This window comes from Nipponia nippon, unplaced genomic scaffold, assembly GCF_047370975.1.
Source record: "Nipponia nippon isolate SJK-2023a ecotype South Korea unplaced genomic scaffold, ASM4737097v1 scaffold_8, whole genome shotgun sequence".
NCBI lineage: Eukaryota > Metazoa > Chordata > Aves > Pelecaniformes > Threskiornithidae > Nipponia > Nipponia nippon.
In genome coordinates, this window is record NW_028262402.1 from 27,789,878 (window position 1) to 27,811,279 (window position 21,402).

The 21,402-nt window shown below is 43.2% G+C and overlaps 2 protein-coding genes across 4 annotated transcripts in view; one reads left to right on the top strand and one right to left on the bottom strand.

Moving 5' to 3' along the window:
* Nucleotides 1-333: 333 nt before the first annotated feature.
* Nucleotides 334-3,459, top strand: LOC104013398 (tubulin polymerization-promoting protein family member 2-like). Of its 2 annotated transcripts, XM_087742179.1 has the most exons (4): nucleotides 334-431; nucleotides 2,645-2,821; nucleotides 2,966-3,119; nucleotides 3,277-3,459. In XM_087742179.1, exons 2-4 carry the CDS (start codon nucleotides 2,652-2,654, stop codon nucleotides 3,457-3,459), a joined length of 507 nt encoding a protein of 168 aa, XP_087598305.1. In that variant the 5' UTR covers nucleotides 334-431; nucleotides 2,645-2,651. The 2 variants fall into 2 exon arrangements, with proteins under 2 accessions (XP_087598305.1, XP_087598304.1); XM_087742178.1 differs by lacking the exon at nucleotides 334-431 and having other exon boundaries at nucleotides 2,517-2,821.
* A 7,710-nt stretch (nucleotides 3,460-11,169) lies between these two features.
* Nucleotides 11,170-21,402, bottom strand: part of SYK (spleen associated tyrosine kinase) — a 58,656-nt gene continuing 48,423 nt past the window's right edge. For both annotated transcript variants that reach the window (XM_087742503.1, XM_087742502.1), the window contains 7 exons: nucleotides 19,933-20,023; nucleotides 19,079-19,256; nucleotides 17,578-17,787; nucleotides 16,954-17,143; nucleotides 15,425-15,565; nucleotides 15,072-15,184; nucleotides 11,170-13,450 (listed from right to left, as the gene is read on the bottom strand). In XM_087742503.1, coding sequence (XP_087598629.1) covers nucleotides 13,378-13,450; nucleotides 15,072-15,184; nucleotides 15,425-15,565; nucleotides 16,954-17,143; nucleotides 17,578-17,787; nucleotides 19,079-19,256; nucleotides 19,933-20,023 — 996 coding nt within the window. In that variant the 3' untranslated portion in view covers nucleotides 11,170-13,377. The remainder of the gene's footprint in view (nucleotides 13,451-15,071; nucleotides 15,185-15,424; nucleotides 15,566-16,953; nucleotides 17,144-17,577; nucleotides 17,788-19,078; nucleotides 19,257-19,932; nucleotides 20,024-21,402) is intronic.

Sequence of the window (21,402 nt, forward strand, 5' to 3'; positions counted from 1 at the left end):
TCACCTAATCACCTAAAGCTAGGTATATATTTTTCAATTTAAAGAAAGTCATATGCTGTAACTAAAAGGGGAAAAAAAGTTCAGTTCCAAAAATACACTGTGCCACAGAAAAGAGACACCTTTCCAGAATATAAAAAAAATCCCGGCCAACAACGTGCACATCTGCCCTGCACATCATCATTTCTGTGATAACAGCTAGTGCCTCATTTTTTTCCTGCTTTCCTTGCACAGGCAGTGAGACTGGCATTCCTGCTGGGACAGCCCCAAAACAGGCCACCTGCAACAAGGCAAGAGGAAACAATTCATTGGGGTGGTTAGCACTTGTCGAAAAGGCAGATACAGCACTGCCACCAATCGTTTGTCTGAGGTTTACATTGGCATCCTTAGTCTCTGCCCCTGGCTCATCAGCAGCATGTGGCACTGCAGAACAGGTGAGTTGCATGGCTGTGCCAGGGCTGCGACATTGTCCCCCTGACAGGGTGGGATGCCAGGCTGTGTTCCCCAGCAGCGGCAGGAGGTGACACCAGGCATGTTTTTGACATTTCACCCTTGCCTGGACCACCCCCCCTCACCCCCAGAACCTTTCAAGGCTGACAGCTGTCCAGTGCCCTTCACACAAAACCTGTCAAGGGGCAAACAATGTCTCTGGGTGGCAATGTAATTGGTGAAGAGTTATGGTCAGTCCAACAGGAAGACCAAAGGCCACGCAGAAGTGCAGGAGCGGTGAGCATGCGGCAGTATCTGCAAGGTTTTCCTCCAGGAATGGGTAGAGCTTGGCCGACCTCACGCTGCTGCTATGGGCTTGCTGCAACCAACAGCAAGACTGCAAAGTACATGCCTGTTAATTAGTGGTGAGAATAAAATATTTCTGAAATAAGATGTATTTATACATGGTTCCATGTTGCTAAGCACAGCTTAAGGAAGATAAATAAATCAACCAATGAAGGCACATTAATTTAATCTTATATGAACCACAAAGATGAAATGCCTTTTTTAACAGTGCGCTATCACAGTGACCCTACAAACATGGTACAACTGCCAGGGTGCAATCTGAGCCTTATTGCTGGCCTGAACTTCCCAGATCCAATTTCCACCTTCTTTGTTTGTTAGCATATGAGTGGAAAACCATGTTTCTCAAAGCTTTTTCATAGGTGATGGGTGTTTTTTCTCTCCCCCTTCCCACCCCACCCTGTTTTTTGGAGTTATTGATTTCCTGATGACCCCCAAAGGTGTGCGGGCACATTGCCTAGCCAGGGCATGAGCACGCTGGCAGCAGATCAGCTCCTTGAGGAAGGAGGAGCAAGAACTGGCTGCATTTACTGGTTATAGGGATAAACACCCCTTCCCTTCAGAGTACATGTCCCAGTACAGATGACATTTCCAGCGTGTGATGCCTATGTTAGCTAAAGAGTGTGCAGTATTTGTCTTTTTGTCCCACAGTGGGCTGAAGGTCCAATAACCCCCCACAAGGAGTTTGGGCCACCATGTCTCTGGTGGCACAGGGTTGTCCCCCCTTCTTCTCTGCCCCGCCCTCCCCTCCCCCCCCCCCGCCCTGTGGTGGGCCTTCCAAGGACTGTGACATATTTGGGTGCTGAGGTGACAATCGGCCAGCGAGGCACTAGGGGTGGCTATGAGTCCCCACTGCCTCCAGGACAGCAGGGAAAGTGCCAGCGCCAGCACCAGCATCATCACCACTGGCTTACGCAGGTGAGCTGGGTCCACACCTCCAGGGACGGAGGGAAGGGCCCTGGGAGGGCTCCCAGCAAGGACACCTGGAGCCTCCTTCACGCTTGCAGCACACAGCCTCCCTGGTACAAAGTTGCCTGATTTTTGCTCTGGAGAGGTATAGACCCACACAAAATTTATGTTAAATGGCAGTCTGCAAACAGCCTTGAGACCCAGAGCCCCTGGGTGAAGCACAAGGCTGTAGGAGAGGCTGGGTATTTCAAAAGGGTTCAAGGGTGTCTTACAAGCAGCAGAAATCGGCTGCTCAAGTCATGGTGGACTGATTTACAACCTGAGCAATGGCTTTTGTGTTCTCAGAGACCCCTGATACCTGGTTGCAGTGGTCTAAGTTGATCAGTAGTGGAAAATTTACTGGTGTCGGGATGAGGACAACCTAATTAAGGGAGCAAGTCAGGGGATGAAGTGTGATGGGGAAAGATGGGGACAACTCCTTGGTGACTACTTGCAAGATGATCTGTGAGATTTAGGCACTTATCTGCGGCCTAGAAGACAAATTTAGACTCTTTATCATCCAATAACAGACAAAGCATAAATCAGCTTACAAATGCAGGCATTTGTTATTTAGACAGTCTAACTGAAACTTGTATTTCAAAAAGGTTCAGAAGCTTTGGATGCCTTGTTCCTTCACATGCAGTGGTCATTAATTCACCCCAGAGCCCCACCTCCACCCCTCCTTTGCCTTGCCTTGGGTCCCAACTGATCCGTGCCCTAATCCTGCCTGGATCCCAGGTGTTCTATGTCAATACCTGTGTGGTTGTCATGTTTGTCCCATGGTGGAGAGATACCTGTGGGTGGTGCCCCTTGCTCTGCTGAAGACAAGGTGCGTGGGACATGGGTGTGTGTCCAGCAGCTGCAGATGGTCCTCAGCTCCTTCCCTGCCAACTTCTTTTCTCCACAGCAGCAAGATGTCAGAGGTAGAAAATGCTTTCCGTAAATTTGCGATGTATGGTGACACATCTGCCAGTGGCAATGACATGACGGGGAAAAACTTCTCCAAGATGTGCAAAGAGTGTGGAATTATGGATAGGAAAGCCGTGACCAGCACTGACGTTGACATTGTATTCAACAAAGTCAAGTGAGTGTTGCAGGGAGGCACGGTGGGCAGCACAGCTGGGCCGGAGGCAGGCAGACCCTTGTGTGAGGGGCAGCCCCGGGGGGTTCCCACCTGGCTGCCACCCAGCAGCGAGGTAACTTTCCTCTTGGTCTCCCCTCACCATAGGACCAAGGGTGCCCGCACCATCAGCTTTGCTGAGTTCCAGCAGGCCATGAAGGAGCTCTGCGGCAAGCGCTTCAAGGGCAAATCACCGGAGGAAGCGCTGCAGGCAGTGTATGGCCTCATCGAGGGGAAGGAGCCCAGCAGTGTGGGCGCCACGGTGAGTATGAGTTTCCCCACTTGCTGTGCACCTTGAGCTGCCACAGGACCATTCGTTCCTGCTGTAGGGACGTGTGCTGTTCTCACGTGTAGGGAAGAGCTTGTTTGTGAGCTGTTTCCTAATGCTGGCTGCTTCTTGCCGGCCTCCTTTCTTGCAGAAAGCCACCAAGGCTGGTGGGGTCGAGAGGCTGACGGACACTAGCAAATACACCGGCAGCCACAAAGAGCGTTTTGATGAGAGTGGCAAAGGGAAGGGTCTTGCTGGCCGCCAGGATCTGACGGACAACAGTGGCTACGTTGGAGCCTACAAGGGAGCTGGCACGTACGACCGGACACACTAGGACTGAAACTGCTTGAGGAAACGTGGACTTTTCCCCTATAACATGGCAGGAAAGGCAAATAAACATCTCATGCAACCAACCTTCTGTGTCTGTGCACCCTAAATCCAACAGGGTGGGAATGCATGGGGTGGGCACTGGATGACTCCAAAGAGTGGTGCAGCAGGTTCCCCATCTGACCACAGCTTTGATTGCTGTGTGGTGGTGTTAAATCCAAGTACAAGCTAGCCTTCTCGAGGAAATTCTCTGGGCCAGCTAGTTCACTGCCATCACACTGCTTTGCATTTCCAATCAAGTGAACAGTAGGTTAGTCTCTGAATATTTTTATTATTACTTTTTGTTTAATTATTTTTATTCTCCCCTCCCAACATGCTATACTTTTTGCTGTGATTTTTGGCTTGGGAACCAGTGTGTGCATGTTTTTGTATAGCTGCCCTGGGTTACATTTGAGTTGATGATGGTTTCTGGTGGCAGGTAGCCTACCAGTGGTGCCTGACCATACCTTAAAAGAGCACTCTTGCAGGGCATAGGATGCAACATGTACCACACTGTGGAGAGAGGAGGAGTACCAATAACACCAGTTCCTGCTTTTTGCTTTCCCCTTCCCCTATGTTAAACCCTTTCACCTGTTCCTAGCACTTGGCAAGGTCACTCATTACTGTTTCCGTAGGTTTCAGGATGCTGGCAGCTGGGGAAGAGTCTGTGAGTCTGAGGAAAGCAAATAAAGAGCTGTGGTGCAGGGGATCATGAAGGAGGGAAGGCCTGTGTGGAGCATAGCAGGCTCTCTGTACGCGGGAGGATGATTTGCAAGCTCTGCCTGCACCCAAATCCTTTCCCCAACTCCTCTCTCTTTCCCCCTCTGCCTCCCATCCCCACTGCTGTGGTTGCTTACGAGATCTCTAGTGCTGACAAGACTTAAAATCACACGTGCATTTGTTTTTTCCCCTTGGCATTTTTGCAGGCTGGTTGGACTAGCATATCTCTTGTTCCTGCTGCTGGGTCTGTGGCTGTGTGGCCAGTTTTGGGGTGCCCAGTGTGGGCACTCATCCAGGACACACTGCTGGGCAGCAGAGGGCTATGGGGAGCTCCTTGCATGTGTGACCAGCTCTCAGCCCACTGGAGCTGCCTTCCCTGCTGAGCACTTTCAGTCTCCTGAATTTAGCATAACTGAGCTTTTAGCGGTAACAGAAACAACACCTTTGGGACAGTTTCTGCTAACGTTATGAAGAATTACTTAGTTGTGCTATTCCAGTCCTACAAGCTCTCATCATGGGCCATGACGGGTGCTCAAGGCACAACACTTGCTCAGAGCACATTGCTCTTTGCCCCATAGCACTCACGAATGTCCTCCTTGCTGCCCTAACCCCAGATAACATAGCAGTTAGGTGGATCTAGGAATTAACAAGCCTCACTCACTCACTCACTCACTCACTCACTCACTCTCTCTTACGCTGTCTGTATGTACCAGTGACCTTCTAAACTACTTAAAAAACGATCCATTGTGCCCGTAGGTAACTCATGTGTGTAAAGTGGTTTGGTGACTCTGGGATATGTGGCACAAAGTCCTACGAGAAGTGAGCAGGTGCATTGGGCATAATTGGCAGGGTCTTGGTAGCTGGGGCCTGCAGGGGTGACCTGGGAGGAGGAGGTCATAGATCACCCTGTGCTGGCCCACAGCCTGAGCAGGGCTGGAGCAAAGAGATGCCACCAGCAAGTGCTGGAGCAAAGAAACACCCTGAGCAGGGGCAGGCACACAGAAGATACTGGAGGAGGTATGACTCTAGAGGGACTGTGGCTCATGGAGAAGACCACAGCAGAGCAGTGCAGTGAGAAACACGGACCAGCAAAAGAAGAGGACCACAGCAGCTGACCCCAACCCCCTGTGCCATCCATGGCCTCCTTGGAGGCACTGAGGGGATGGGAGACCAGGAAGGGCGCAGGAGAGGTGCCTGGGGGGAAGCTGATGTATTTCACCTACGTGTTTTTTCAATTGCTTCTCTTTGTTTCTCAATACCAGAATTGATAATTTAAAGTTTATGTTAGTTGGCAATAAAACAAACCATGAAATTCAGACTCAAGACTGCTGCTTTGCCCAAGGTAGTAGGAATGTGATATAGTAAAATGGAAAGAATAGGATTGGAACATATGTAAAAAAAATAGGCCTTATGCCTGCTTTTTATTTTTTTGTATAACTCAGATCTTTAAAACACATACTCAAGGTGGCTGTCCTCAGCAATGCTGTCTTGGTACATCATGTCCTGTACAACAGTTTAAGCAAAGTACCTGTAAATTAAGAGGTAACTGCATGTTGTGCAATAAAGAAAAGCTAATGCACTCAGTAAAACAAAGACAGAACATTCTCACATAGCTCTGCTTTTGCTGGCATAGCATTCCTTATTTAAATACTGTCAGCAGGTAATTGCAACAAATATTAGTATTTCAGAGCTATGATTGCTATTCCTGACGCTTTCTCGTATTAGTTCCTGAAGTGGCTCTACTCATCCTGTTGCTCTTGAGACACTCCTGCAGAAACATGGCTGAGAGGCTGCAGGACTGTATGACAGTGCCCTGGACCTGGACGCAGCTCTTTCTTTAACTGTTTTCTGTGCTTTGGTGTATGAGTCATAGTCCCCTGGTCTTCCCAGGATGAAGGGCTGATCGATTCCTTCCCCACAACATAGCACTATGTTGGGAGCACAGCTGGTGTGTGTTACAGTGTAATCAAAGATACGGTTTTGAGGTTCTCCCAGTATTTTCCACACCCGCTCACCCCCAAATGCTTATTAACTCACGATGGATAGTAATCAGCAGGGTCCTGCTGATGCTTGGTGGCCAAGCAGAAAGGCGTACTGCCTTCATGGGCCCAGCAGTATACTACCACCAAATAATGCAGTTTTCAAGCAAAAGATGTAGGTACCAGCAATCTCACAGCTGTATCAGTGTCCAGGTTTGGTGTGGCATCTGATGTCTCCATTCCTTCTAGCTGTGCTTCAAACACCTTGGGACTTTTTCATCTGGGGGGAAAGGAAGACAATGACTGCCCTCAATAACCAAACAAACCTTGAGTGTATTTCTTTGTTCAGACCTCAGCTTCCTTGTAATTAAATGACTCAAGAAATTGCCCACATACACTTCTGCAAACAAACACAGGAATGTGTTGTATTATTAGTTTCTGGTTTTTTTTTTAATATATATATATATATAAAGAAAAATATATATATATGTATCTGGCATGGAAAAAGCTGTGGGAGCTTTGGGAACAAACTGAGAGCTTTGTACTTGTGCTTGTGTAGTGTGAGTTCTGGTTTGCATTAACTCGGGTACAATGTGACCCCAGAGGGTGAATTTCTGAGTCATGATTCAATCTGTACTTCATCCTGTAATCTAACTTGTGTAGTACTCCAGCACCAACAAGAATCACTACTTGTCCTGCCTATTCCTTATAAGTAGAAACCACAAAAAGATGAGGAATGCCATGCTCACTCCCTACAGCAGCTACAGAGTGGACAGATAAAAAGGAAGTCATGGCTGACTGAAGAGTTTAAAAATAGTACCTGGTTACTTCATGCCCCTGGGGAAGCAGTAATACCAGTGGACGTAAGATTTTAAAATAGCCAAAGACATGCATGTATCAATGACAGAGTCAACAACACATTTGCAAAAGAAAAAGAAAAAGAAGTTTATGCTCTAGTGCATTGGGAGCCTGCAAAAATTGAGGTGGCTCCCCAGTGCAAGGTGTGTGGGGGGGGTCCTCTTACACCACTGCCATCTGATACCAAATACCTGTATCATTTTGTATTTGCTCTCTTAAAGAGGCCATATTATCTAGAAAACCAGTCACACTGGGAGAAAGAGCCTTCCTTTCGGTGGTGGCTGACGTTTATTGTGCATCACTTCTCTGCGCTGTCCTTTGGCTGTCAGAGGGAGTGTGAGGGCTTTGGGAGAGGGCTGGCTGCTGATGCTTCTGATGTCATTTAAGCACCCGTTTGCATAGTAGTCAGAACAAGGCCCACGGAAGCTGCTAGAAGAGGCATGTAGCTACACACGTATAAACGGCCCAGTTTGGGGGATTTACTGGCAAGAGTGGAAATCTTGCTGAAACAAAATGACATTGATAATCCAGGTGTTTATACCCAGCTATGGCTAAGATGTGTTATTACTGTGGAAAAATAGGGAAGCACTGGCTCCAAATTACACATCTGTTGGGAAAAGGAACATTAAACCAAGCCAAACAGCCAATTTACAACTACTCCAAAGTAGAGTGGAAAAAATACCCCGGAGTCCCACTCTTTGGCAAGCTCAGCGAGCTTGTTTCTCTGGTGCATCTCTTGATGTAACCCTGCCCCCCTCCCAGCCATTCCCTTCCATGCAGTTTCCTTGCTATCTTCTAGAAATATGACTCAAGACCAACATCAGCGATTCTTTGCCAGCTGGTCATTGCTTCAGGGTACTGGATACACCAGTCAGATGGAAATCACTTGATAACATTGATGAAATCTGCACATAAATTAGAACAAGGTCTGAAGATAGATACAGCTACAGTGGCTGTGTAGTAAGAACTGAGGCAGTAGGGCAGGGCGTTATCGAACATAGGTAGGAAAAAATGACGAGAAACTACACACGCGTGTGTGTGTAATGTTTTTAAAGCAAAGTCTTCAAACTGTGCAAGATACAGCTATAAAAGGCCTCTGCTACCTGTTCTGCTGCTCAGGTGCGCAGTTACAGTCTTGGCACTCTTGCTGTGGCTGGAACCGGCACAATTTCACTTTAACAAAGGAGGAAGAAGAAATAACAGACGTTGACGTCAATGCAGCCACTGGCTGGTTCCAGCGCGGCAGGACCGACAAGTGAGTATCCATGCAAAGTAATGCCTGTGCTGCAGCGTGGGCTGATGGCTCACACTATTTTCTGTGGTATTGAACCCTTCTTTGCAAAGTTGTTTCTATTTTTTTTTTTTTCTTGCAGTGTGTATTTCTAACGTGACAGAGGCACAGGGAGCCTGGCACTCAGTTTAGCGACCCGCTGCTGCCCAGGGTGTGCCAGGCGAGCAGCTGGAGCTGCACCCGTGGGGCCGTGGGACTCCTCCACAAGCACTTCGTTACAGTTAAGCAAGGCCTGGACCAAACGGGCTCTTATCCTGACTGTTTAAGGCATTCACAGGGGTAGACAAATGTGGGGAGTTAATGATCTATGCATGTTCACACTGGACTGGTCATCCAGGTGCTACTTACATTTGAAGGTATGAATTTTAATGGACAGCAGCGTAATGCCTTCCCTAGCTGCCTCATTTCCTCTGCTGCTTTGGTTATCAAGAAATGTGCACATCTCCACTGCCTCAGGGAAGCAGTGGTTATACTCGGTGCAGAGTTAATTATACGCCATGGAACCCAGTGGGTATTCACCTCAATTAACAAATATATGACAGAAAAGAAAAAATACCCATTTGGAGATTGATGCACAGTGCTAGCCTGGCTTCAGGGCGCTCTGGGTAGTTGGAGGACTCTTGTTTTCAGTCAGGTTTGCGCTACATCACTCTGACCGTTGTGTCACAGGAATCCATGGTGTAATACAAGCCTGAAGGAAGACGTGTATGCCACAGGCTTGTCTCTTTTTTCCAGCACTATTAATCAATCTAACAGGAGACAACTTATTTCCCTACACATTTTGTTTTTCTGATAGTCGCTGCATGCTCCACCCTCATTCCTCCCCTCCTTTTCCAGCTGCAAACCTTCACAGGTTACCTGGCTGCCCCAGTAAAGGTGTTTCCATCTCAGCCCCCAGCCGCCCGTAGTTACTGCAGGAGGCATTCGGCTGTTGAGTCTTGCCCATCAGCCTTACAACCAGTCCCCGCTACCACCAGGCCCGCAAGCCGCCCTGGCAGGGAGAGCCAGGGCGCAAATGCGGTGGTGCCACTGTCTCGCGTCGCACCATGGCGTGCAGCACTGGGACACACTGCTGGGGAACGGTGATACTGACTCTTGAAGTGGCTCTTTTCCATCTGAGTCTGGGATCACTTTAAGTCCAATATTCTTTTTGTTCACTGCTGTTTTTCTTCACTGTCCACAATCAGGTGGTGCATTTTTTTTCTTCTCTTTTTTTTTTCTTCTTCTTTTTCTGCATGACTTACAGGCTTTCTTTCCTCACTAAACTGAGGGCTGGTAATTACAAGTGCTAGCTTAATGTGTTCCCTTGTGCTATTCAACCCAGATGCCACCCTCGCTCCCTTCTATGCATGTGTGGGACATATTCCATATCTTTCTGCCTGCAATTCCCCACTGCTGGTATCACTTAGCAGACATGGGGACACCGAGTCTTAAAAGTCTTCGTCAATCACCCACAGCTAATGATTATTCACGATACAAATAATTCACGATTTGTCCTCACATGGAACTTTGCTTCACAGCAAGCAGCAAACGGACGGACAAGTTCCTCCCTGCTGCAGAGGCACAGCAAGAGCCAGGGTGGAAGGCAGAGTGCCAAAAACGCTCGCTCAAGTGCATCGGTCTGCAGCGTTCAAGCATTGCCACCTCCCGGCAGGGCCGTGCCGGGCCGTGCCGCTGCCCCAGCCTGCAGCCCGGCTCCGCTGGCCGCTCTCGTTGTCTGATTAAAAGCCCCCCTTTTGCTTAGTCTTTGAAGCAGGTGGGGATTGCGCTGGGGTTTTTAAGAAGTTCGGGTGGGTCTTTTGGAGGAAAAGGTGCGTGGCCTCCTGTGCTCCGAAGAAACTCCATGATTTTGTAGATTTGAGCCCTAACCTAAAGCTGTAATTACAGTTTTCCTTCACTGAAAAACCTGTTTAACATGTTCTCACCCGCTCCTTCTTCTCCAAGCTACTCATACCAGCCTCCCTTCCTCCACGCTGCATTTTGCTACCCCTGAACTCTGCTGTGACAATTACTTGTGGGGCTACACTGCCAAACAGCATTTCTGATACGCGTCAATCTAAAAATTAAGACGACCAAACCCAGCGAGCCAAAAGACAAAAGCCCCTTCATATCAGTCAATGGCGCAGTCCCACGAGGGGCAAGGTGGAACAATTAGGCCAGGTTTGCTGTGCAGGAAAACAACCACAGCAGCACAGTGTCCGTCAGTCACTGACTGATCCCCCCCAAAGGTAAGCACCTGCTTGAGGAGTTGTCTGCCTCTCGGCCTTTGTTCTCTATTATTCAGACTCACATTCAGTCCCATCCAGCCTTTGCTTTCCTGAGGACTTGAGCTTGCAGCAAAAGCTAAATGAAAGACTCGGATCCCTCTGTTGTTATTTCAGAATACCTAGAACAGTTGCCTGCAGCCCTGAGGGAGGCTGCGTGGGGTGTAATGTGGCTTAAATCCTGCGTAGCTGCTACCTGTAGTGCAGAAATCCTTGGATAGCTGACACGCTGCACCGACTCCTGACACCTCTAACCTTCCAGATGCTGCACAGTGCTGTTGAAAAGCACGATCTCGGAAAGCCTTCGGTGTAGTAACAACATGCGTATTTTGGGAGATTTTCCTGCTAGTCCTGAATAGCTCCAAAAGCAGCCCAGGCTTCAGTGGGCTTATCTGTCGTGTCAGGTACCTTTCAGTGCCAACAGAGGAATCTCAATCTTCCGCAACAATCACAGTAATTCAGTAAATATACACGCTCTGCACAGCACCAGCATTTTTTAGAAAGCACTTAAATATTAAAGGATTCTTGTTAAAACAACATATTTTGTAAAACAGTGTCTTTAATTTCAATTTCAAAACCTAATCCATTTATTTCACAATACTTTATATTCTCATTGTAAACATTTATTTCATAATAGCGAAGTTTAAAATAATTGAGTAATACCAGAAAGTGACATTCACTCAGGAGAGCGGGAAAGAAATATTCCTCCAGTTTTGTTGTATCAGGTAACACCTTTTAAGAGAGCTGTATATCTATCTATCTATCTATCTATCTATCTATCTATCTATCTATCTATCTATCTCAGGGAAATTGAGTACTGTCACTCACTGGCTAGTAGAGATTTGTGCAATTTGTTTATAACTAATATCCCCATGAATGTACTAATTGCATACATAGAGCTAACAAGTTCTATGCAACAGAATTAAAGCGACAAAACACCTACATGTAACTATGGCTAACTTCTACACAAGCTGTTCTTGTAGAAAAATGTTTCTTAACAACAAAACAAAAAATAAATCGTCTTCAATATAAGTCACGTTTGGTCACATTTGAAACATGGTCTATTGCACTCAGTATCTTTCAGGAGCATGTGCTTTCTGAAGTGTCTTGCACTGCACACCCAAGATTAAACTACCAAAAATCACCTGGTATTTTTTGAAAAATAGACCATAAACTTGGTAAAAAGAAAAAAAAATACAGTAACTCCTACATTTGTTTATAGTCATCTCTTTTATGAATATTATTTCACACTTTCTCACTGTAATTGCCCACACAGTTTCTTTGCTAGATAAAAAAATATCACTGCATCTCTAAGAATACCCTGTTCACACAATTAAACACTTATGTTCTAACCAGCCATATGCAATAAATACATCTAACTCTAAATCTTATTCTTTATATTCTTCTAAAATCTCTGTATCTAGTAGATGCAATGTATGTAGACTCCTGAGATATATGTAAATGCCAGTAAAGTAGCTACGTGTAAAGAATAAGTGATAGAAATTTTGATATCTGTAATATTTAAAATGAGATTGGACAAACAAAGCATAAGGGTAAAAACAGAATCAGAAGTTCATTACGTTATTTGTTATTACTGTTGCTATACTTGCACATTAATGGAAATATGTGGTGTGTTACAAAAGAGTGATAACACAAATACCGTTTCCTGAGATGCTCACAGGGATTAATAACAGGACAAATACTAACATTTAGGAGTGGACAAAAGTAAACGATGTCCATATGCCTGTTTTAAAATATTGAGCTAGGGGTGATAAGCTGTGGTGAATTCTCACAAATGCTTTTCAAGAAAGGTTTGAAAAAAGATAGAAATGATTGCTGCTCAAAACACAACACAAGGAGCTTTGGTATAGCCAAAGAGATTCATGGAAAAGATCTCTCTGGAGAAGGCTGAAACAGCACAGAGAAAGAAAGGTGTTGCTCCATCACCTTTCACTGTACAGCTGTCTTTTCAGGAATGCAGTGATGGAGTTTATGTTAAAACCCAGAATCATTGTCTTAGGTGCTGATACGTTTTGTTCCAACGTGAGAGCAAGCCCCTGAGTTCAAAGGTTTCACCAGGAAAAAAATAACTCCCTGAGGGACAGCTGGGCTTCCATGTGAGATGAGGAACTAGAGACGTTGGTCACACTTAAAGGAGACGACAGTGTTAGAAATTCACATCTCCCAGTTCCCCTCTGCCTACATTACTACTGAGAAGAATATGATTTGATTTTAAAGGGTCTTGGGAGTAAAATCAAACATGCTGTCAGTCAAAGCAACCGACACACATTCACAGTGAATTTCCTTCACAGTGAGAAATGTTTATGCTATTCTTCCTTGGGGAGGGGGAAGGATGGAACAACTCTTAATGCATTTAAGGGCTAAGAATATTAATAACAAGAATCTAAATCCCAATCTGCATTCAGACACAAGACAGGAAGAGGGCTGAAAGACATTAAATAGGTTTTACATGACCACAAAATGTAATGCCAATAAAGTTGTAAATAAAATGAAAAGGAATGTAGCAGAAGTATAAGCATCTGCTCTGACGTCCTTGCTGCTCGCTTTGGGGCCTCTCCACTTTCAACACTCTATTTCAGGGCTGGATATTGCGCAGAAGGCCAGAAAAGGCAACCCTACAGACACAGGGCTTAGCTCTGAGCTTTGCAGGGTGAAAGCGGCAGTACAAAAATCAAAGTCACTTGGTTTCGGAAACTGAACTGCTTCTCAGAGGGTGCTGGCTGGAGGCAAGGAAGCTGCTGTTCTTCATGCTGTTAGTGGGAAATGTCGTAATAGTAGTTACGTAATCTCATCTCGACTGCAACAAATCCTGGTCGGTCATCAACGCTGTAGAAAGATGACAAGTTATCACTGCATAGGAAGGAGAAAGCCGTAAAGGTGCATGGGCCTTGTAACGCTTGGGACTTTACCTCAGTGATAGTTCATTCAAAGCTGCTCACAATATTTTAGGGCTACCAAAATGATGCTACAAATGAATACCAAGTGGCAAATGTCACTACAGAGCATCCAGTCAGTGGATTTATTATCATGCCTGTTACTTTGTGGTTGGTGACGGTACTTCAAGAAAGAAATGGTAAATCAGCTCCATTTCATTTTCTACTTCATTTACTTCAGTAGTAATCTAGAGAAAAGAATATTTACAGTGCAATATCTGCCTTATAATGGGTACTACAGTCATATAGAGTGGCTTAGCACCACTGAGAGGAGCCTACGCATACACTATATGGCTGTACTGTATTTCTTTCCTCTATATCTGCAACTCTTTGTTGATTTGGGAGAACATAATTAAACTGACAACAAGCCCTTACAATAATACATTACATATTGAGATAGTTACACTGCCTGACTTGAGCCTTCTTATTAATTTTTTTTTCTTTTTCTTTCCAATATTAAAGATATTTGAGTACAAGCAAATAAAAAGCAGCATGCTTTATGATATGTTTATTAATCATAACAAAAAATGATCCCTTTCACTCTAGAACTGTTACGGCATTCTTTGAGTCAAACCAAAAGGCAGAAATTATTTTATGGCTCCACATTCTTTCTAGAGTACTAGGTGTAATAAAACTAACGAAGAAGCAAGGTACCTAAAAGTGAAATACCACAGCTCCTTAAACGGAATCCAGAGACCTTTGTTGGACACACATATTCTCCAGATGGTGAACTGGAAGAATAAGTGACATTACAGTAGACTCTGGGTGCTTTATGGAGACCTTCCTAGAGCTAAAAGTAACTTCAACAAAATAGTTTAAAATGATAAATCATAAAACATTTTTAATAATGTTTTGCAATATACTAATTAAAAAAGAATATCAGGTAGGCTTTCTTTTCTTTCTTCTCTGTATTTCATAATTCTAATTTCTGAATTGTTATCAATCAGAAAAACTGTTTCTGACATATTAGGTATGATCTGAAAAGATGTTTTGCATCTCACTAATAGGAGGTCAATGTGGGATCCAATCTAACTATATTCAGAAATGACAGAAGAGAAAAATAGGTCAAAACAATTAATTATTGAGGAACAGAAGGAATAATATGGCAATATGACTTTGACATTTCAGTAAAGCGAAAGTCTTGGAAATGAAAATTAAACAAAATACAATCCAAAATGAAACAAAAATATTTGCTTAATTTCAAATTTTCTTTTCAAAATACATCAGACTGACCTTTTTGTGGAATGACTTGTTTTTCATGATACCCTATTTGTTGTGTGTAACTGTTCCAGCAAAATCAGCTGTGCAAAATCAGCTTCTTGTAGTACACTCAATAACTCAAATAATTTTCACTTGAAAGTGCAACTGACTCCTTAGTTTGGAGGTTGTTTGTAAGCTAAACACCAGCTGAAACGATGTATTTTGAAATACCCTTTCCCCTCCCGTTTCTGGCTATTAACAAAGTAGATTAAAATATACTTCTATTAAAAGAGCGAGCATCACATCACACTTACTTGTACGTCCAACACAATTTCATTAGATCATAGATTTCTGTTGGACAGACTTCAGGACGTTCCATTCGTTCTCCTCTTTCAATCATCTGTGCAACTTCACCACCTTTCATTCCCTGGAACAGGGTGACCAGAACAGTCAGCTGAGTTGCAAATGATTACAGCACACATGCTAGTATAAAACAAATAGAGGCCTGGAGTTGATTTTTGGGCTATCCTTTGACACATTTGTTGCAACTGATGGGGCACTAAGGCCTGCTTTGACTGGCAATAACTCTTTTTAGGTAGGAAAAGGCATTGGTTCAAATTTGCTCTGAATTTTTACAGAAAAAAAATCACCAGATAGAACTACTCACCTTATATGGTTTTTGCCCATAAGAGAAAGCTTCCCACATTAAAACCCCAAAGCTCCAGACATCACTTTTGCTGGAAAATTTGTAGAAATTCATGCATTCTGGAGCATACCACTTGACTGGCCATTTTCCATGACTTTGTGCCTAAAGTAAGTCATAACAGAAAGGAAAAAAAGCAGGCTAGAGACAGTGGTAAGTAGTAAACAACATCAGCATTCATATAAGCCAAGTTAACTTAAATCTGCACACATTTCTACTAAGTACCATAACATTTCTGATGCAGCTGGCACTAGACAGAATGGGTAGCAGCTTCTTCAAAAGTGTTACAAAATTGTTCCTAATCTTCCACTTTCAAAATAATGCACTGAAATGAAATCTACGGTAAAATAAAGCTTAGCTAAATGACCTGGAGTCATGTTTTTGGTGGCATTTAATTTAAAGTTGCTCTTTAAAAGTAAGATTTTTCATGTAGGCTCTCCACAGAGGGTAAGAGACACACACCCAGCCACACTGAGTCTCATTATTACTTGAAGTTGATGCTCCATTTCAAAGCACAGTGACCACCTTGTGGCAAACTGCAGTTTGATTAAAGTATGCTATAACACTGTTTTACGTCAATGCAAGTGTCAAGCTATCCCAGCACAGTGCTCAATCTAGTGAAAGAACCCCACTGCATTTTGTGGAGTTGTAAAGGGAATGGGCCTTTGATACCAATTCTCAAACCTCTGACAAGCAGCTCTGGCTAGGCTAGCGACAGTGATTTAAGATGTTACTGCCTTTTCTGCCAGCAGTTACTATTCCCATAGGAAGGTCATCAGAAGGAAGTACATGCTTGCTCCTCCTCTGCAGCGTTTCATGGCCTGGCTTATTAGTTTTAAACAGCTGATGAAAGGGAATTGGCAGAAGGAAGAAATAATTCGAACTGCAAGAGCAATATATCAGAAAAAAAGATGCAGACATGATTAGAGCCTTTGTTTCCCATGGATGTTTTTACCTTATTAAATGTGGCAGTAATTTCAGTCCCTTTACCTGTACAGAGATCCAATGAATTTAACACCAAACTAAACAAATTCTGCTTAGATCAAATGATTATTTACCAATGGTATTCCTTCAAAACACTCCCCAAATTCTGTTCTGTTAGTTAACAGTACAGTGTGCTAGCCTAAATTTTCCTTAGACATGGTGAAAACTCTAAGTGCCCAAAAGTTCATATCTGCAACAAAGACATTTTCCCCCTTTTATATAAGGAGGTACTAATTTCCACCATAAATTTCAGCCTTCTAATGACAAATTTGCCCAAAGTAAATGAAAGAAGTAAGCAAATAAAAGAAGGGACTAGCTTTTTCCTCCCTACACATCTCTTAATGTGGATCTCAAATTTTAAAAATCAGTGACCTACAATCAGGTTATAAAATAACAGATGATACATATTATTCCTAATTTTAAACTTCTAAAAACAACTGCACTTCAACTGAAAATAACCTGATTAAGCTATGCTACTATACAGCTTTCATGTCTTGTGAAAACCTTACCTTATAATAATTTTCATCAGCACTAAGAGCTTTAGAAAGTCCGAAGTCACTAATTTTGGCATAATGTTGGGTGACTAATAGCACGTTCCTTGCAGCCAGATCCCTATGAACAAAGTTATTCTCCTCCAGGTATTTCATCCCCATGGAAACCTGATGTACCAGCTCTGTTATGTTCTTCTCTGTGACATGTCTGAAAATCATAATTGAATTTTTAAGAGGTCAGGAGTTCATTTTCATGACTTTTCATAGAGTTCAAATATAAATCTTTACTATGAACTTCCCCACATCATACTAGGAACCTGATCCACTTACGTTTAGCTAAGCTTTAATGAGAACAGGCAGCATAAGAATGTCCTGAGCAAGATGATGTGTGATCATATCAATAAATGAGCAATTAAAGGACATGTGAAAATTCTTTCATTTATTCAAAATGCACTATTTTACCAGAAATATTTGGCAGTTGGGAAACATGTACAAGATAATCATGTCCCAGTGAAGAGTAACTACAATCATTAGTTATTACATTAACAACATGTCAATTTAAAATTGCCCTTAAAGAAAAAAAAAAAGGACCTTTTTTCCCCTTTGGATAAATCTGATGAAATGGAATCAAAGCATACATACCTATTTTTTTGCAAAAATTTGTTCAATGGCCCAAGTTCAGCCATTTCCATTACTAACATCCAGGCCTCAGCTTCACATATGCCTATCATTCGGACAATATACGGGTTATCCAGTTGCTGCATTACATTTGCTTCTCTCAGTAATTCATCCTTTATGGCTGGATCATTACTCTCATTCTTAAGAATTTTTACAGCCACTGGTTTGGCACCCCTACAAAAAAGAATCCAGTTCTGGGATTAGTTGCTGAAAAATCCATGTGCAAAGGCACACAATCTTCTTCCGATGTTTCTGTGCGCATAATACAAACTGTGACAAAAGACAGAATTAACATTCAGAGGGGAAAAAACCCGCCTGTAATAGGAACATCCTTCTATCAAATGCTCAGAAGACAGCTAAGCAAAAGAAAAAGAATGGAAAGAACCTGAGAAAACTATAAATAGTCATAAAAACGTCTTAACAAGCCTGAAAACAAATGTACTGGACAAATTTTTCTTGCCTATTCTGGCAGGAATGCCATGAAGCTTTTTTTGGCAAGAAAACCTATAAAGCCCTTTCTAAGCACTGAGGTGTTTTGGGGGTGAGACTAGAACATGCAGCATTGCAAGGCCCCAAGGCAGTGCTCTGAAATCCTGAGAAACTAAGCCTACTCCTGCAGCCGTCAGCTCATAAGTGAGAGAGTGACTGATGAGATCAACAGAGCTCAAGTGTGAAACAAGATTAGCAAATACACAAGCTGGGACCAGAGCCCTTCAAATCCCCTCAGATTGTACTGGAAAAAGACAAATCCTTCCTGGCTCTGAAAACCTTGGCTAAAGAAATGCCTCCAGCTTCAAGTGGTGAAAGTGTATACATAATCAGCCCATGCACTTAAACAACATACTGATTACATTTTACTATGAAAATGCATGAACAGTCAGGTGCTCCCACTTCTGTCAGTGTAAACAGGGTCTGTTCCTACTGCAGTTACATGATAAAAGAGGTCACAACATGTTCTGTCTTCTTGAAAATCAACATTCCAGCTTCATGAAGCAGGTATTTATCATACTTATTTTAGGTGAAAATCTCTTTGCTACAGGTAAGCTGTCCATGGCACTCTACACTATTTCTTAAAGAGAGATTGTGCAGATGGGAAATACTGAGTAGCATGACTGCCCATACAAACTATGGCGGAAGGCAGCAGACCTCCCACTCTACTATCCCTGACAGGAGAGAAAATAGTCATAAGGGGCACTTTCCCACTTTACAGACAAAAATAATGACTGGGAGGTGACTATGCTGCAGGCAGACAGGTGTCTGCAAACAGAGGGAAAGAAAATGAATGTATAGGAAATGAGTGTATGATTGATTGTATGCACAAAAACAGAAACCAGTGAAAGTTAGCCCAAATTACTTAGGTACAGTCTGTCACCCCAAATGGCATGCAAAGATTACTGCTGCTCTGAAAAATAAAGGCTAGAGCTTTTACATGTTAGACTCCATGAAAACAGAAGGAAACACTTACTTTTTCATCTTATAGAACCCTTTCTTTACAGTACCAAAGTTGCCAGAGCCAAGTTCTCCTTCCTCCAAGGTTAACAATTTCCTGTCAAGAGTGACATTTTTTGGTTTCATTTCATCTGGATCAGCATATGGACTTTCATAGACCTCAGTATCCATGGGTAAGGCCTCTCTCTGATCACCTGCAGTTCAGTCAATGAAAAAATTAGACATTATGTGAGACATTTTTGCTGCCACAGCTACTATATTCACCCTTTCTATGTTCAGGATCATCATGTGTTTGACTTATGAGGGCATTATAAAGAAACCACATGCAGTCCAGCTACAGGCACTTTAGAACATCCCAAAAGACAGTGACCTCCACCGTGTGACATGCTCCAACTATTGAGCATCTGCATAATGTGAAACCAGGAGGTTCCTTGACAGAAGGAGCGTTAAAGGCTGGCCCTTCTCCTTAGTACTTCCCATCAGTTATCTCAGACAATTCTTCACTCCAAATGCTGCCTTATATGTAGCTCATTCTTAGGCACGCATCTTTAATTGCATTTTACAGAAAGCCTGAGCACCAACTTGGCACTGTGGACGCAACAGGGCTTTACAAAGTGTAAGGATGCAGCCTTTAGAGTCAAGGAAGTAATAATCTTTCACTTCAACATGGAAAAAGGGAATTCTGCTAAATGACTTTTATGACAGATGGTGACATCTGGCAGTTTCAGCTACCAGGCTTGAGCTATGATAGTGGAGATACTAATACACAACATGGTGTGAAATATATGCAAGAAAAAAGAAATATGGGTTGAGGAGAGATCTCTGACATAAAGAAGGAAATTGTATAATGACATAAATTACTCAGCCTACCTTTTTCTGCTCCTGCAAGGCCTCTCTTCCTTTGCAGCACGTAAGGATTAAAAGGTGCTTCGTCAGGTGCGTGGCCAATAGTTGGCTGAAGCTGTAGCACACAAATAGAGTTTTTATGTTTAACAATGAATAGGTAAGTTAAAAGCATTTTTCTTCCCCGATGATTATGTCATAATGATTGCAAGAGACAGATAGGTGAGAATCAGAAAGTAAGAAAGGGATCCAACAAAGTTTATTTCATTCTGGAGGTTATTGCTTGAGTATATATGCAAGCCAAATGGAACATACACTGCTAAAGCATAAAAAGTTATTGCAAATATTTCAGAGCATTTGATCTGAGAGAATTAACTGGAATGGGTCATGCACAAATCTTATTCTGCAGATATTAAATTTACATGCTCTTTTCAGATCTGCCTTGTAACACAAGTAGTCATAAGGATTCCTCTTTAATCTCCCTTTCCTCCCTCTCCAAGTTATCTCTCTCCATATCTAGGCCATAGAGAAATTCCTAGCACAAATCAAAACAAAAACTACTTCCCTATTTCTCTTGTGGATGTTATAGAGTGATTCCACTTGGAAGAAACTGGGGTAAAAAGTAATTATTTTAATAGGCTTGTGTAACGTCATGGACAAACATCATGGACCAGATACTAGGCCAGTCTGTCTGCTCTGAGGAGGGAAAAAATGACCTAATTCCTACTGTACTTGAACATCTGGTTCAAATACAATCCCTCTGCCTTTCCTCTTTGTCAGAGGAATACTATGGAGCACACAAAAACCCTAGCAGAAACACAGTGTGTACTGGAGCTCCTTGGCTGTAGGATGAGTCTGGCACAATAAAGGATAGATGAGAGAAACTTATAATCTGCTCTCTTCTGTCTGTGAACTGTCAGGAACAGGGAATTACAGAACTTATTTCTGCAGTTCAGTCCCTTTTCTTTCTCAATGTAGAATTTTTACTCTACTCATGAGTGACCTCACCCTCCTAAGAGAGTGTTTTAAAACCAGAAATTCAAACACCAACACAAATTTGCTCAGCTCAAATAGGAAACAATGGTATATTGTACTTGCCAAACACTGGATAGGGCTATTGTGCAAATATTTGAGTACATGATTCTTCTTTTTAATAACTGAAGCTTTCAGTGGCATAAGTTCCTGCCTGAAACAGTTGTGGTTTTCAAGTAAAGAGAAACAGAGCTTGAGAAATGTCCAGGAGTGAATTATTGGGTGCAATAGAAGTTTTATCACTTGGAAACTGCATTTTGTAGGGAAATGCCTGACCTGTGTGGTACAGACCTTTAAATTGTAATGAAGTGATCTGCCCAGTTGGATGAAGCCGAAAAGCTTTCACTATATAGATTTTACAGCAAACCCCGAGGAGAATGCCAACACTCGGCAAGATTCTGGCCTAGTGGAACGAGCATGGTGGCATCAGGGATGGTAAGGGTAACGCTTCTGACTTGAATCAGT

Excerpts from the sequence above, each read along its gene's own strand:
- LOC104013398 (XM_087742178.1), top strand. The coding sequence starts at position 2,517 with ATGGTGGAGAGATACCTGTGGGTGGTGCCCCTTGCTCTGCTGAAGACA. Across the intron at positions 2,822-2,965 it reads ATTGTATTCAACAAAGTCAA|GACCAAGGGTGCCCGCACCA; the intron begins GTGAGTGTTGCA and ends CCCTCACCATAG. Across the intron at positions 3,120-3,276 it reads CCAGCAGTGTGGGCGCCACG|AAAGCCACCAAGGCTGGTGG; the intron begins GTGAGTATGAGT and ends CCTTTCTTGCAG.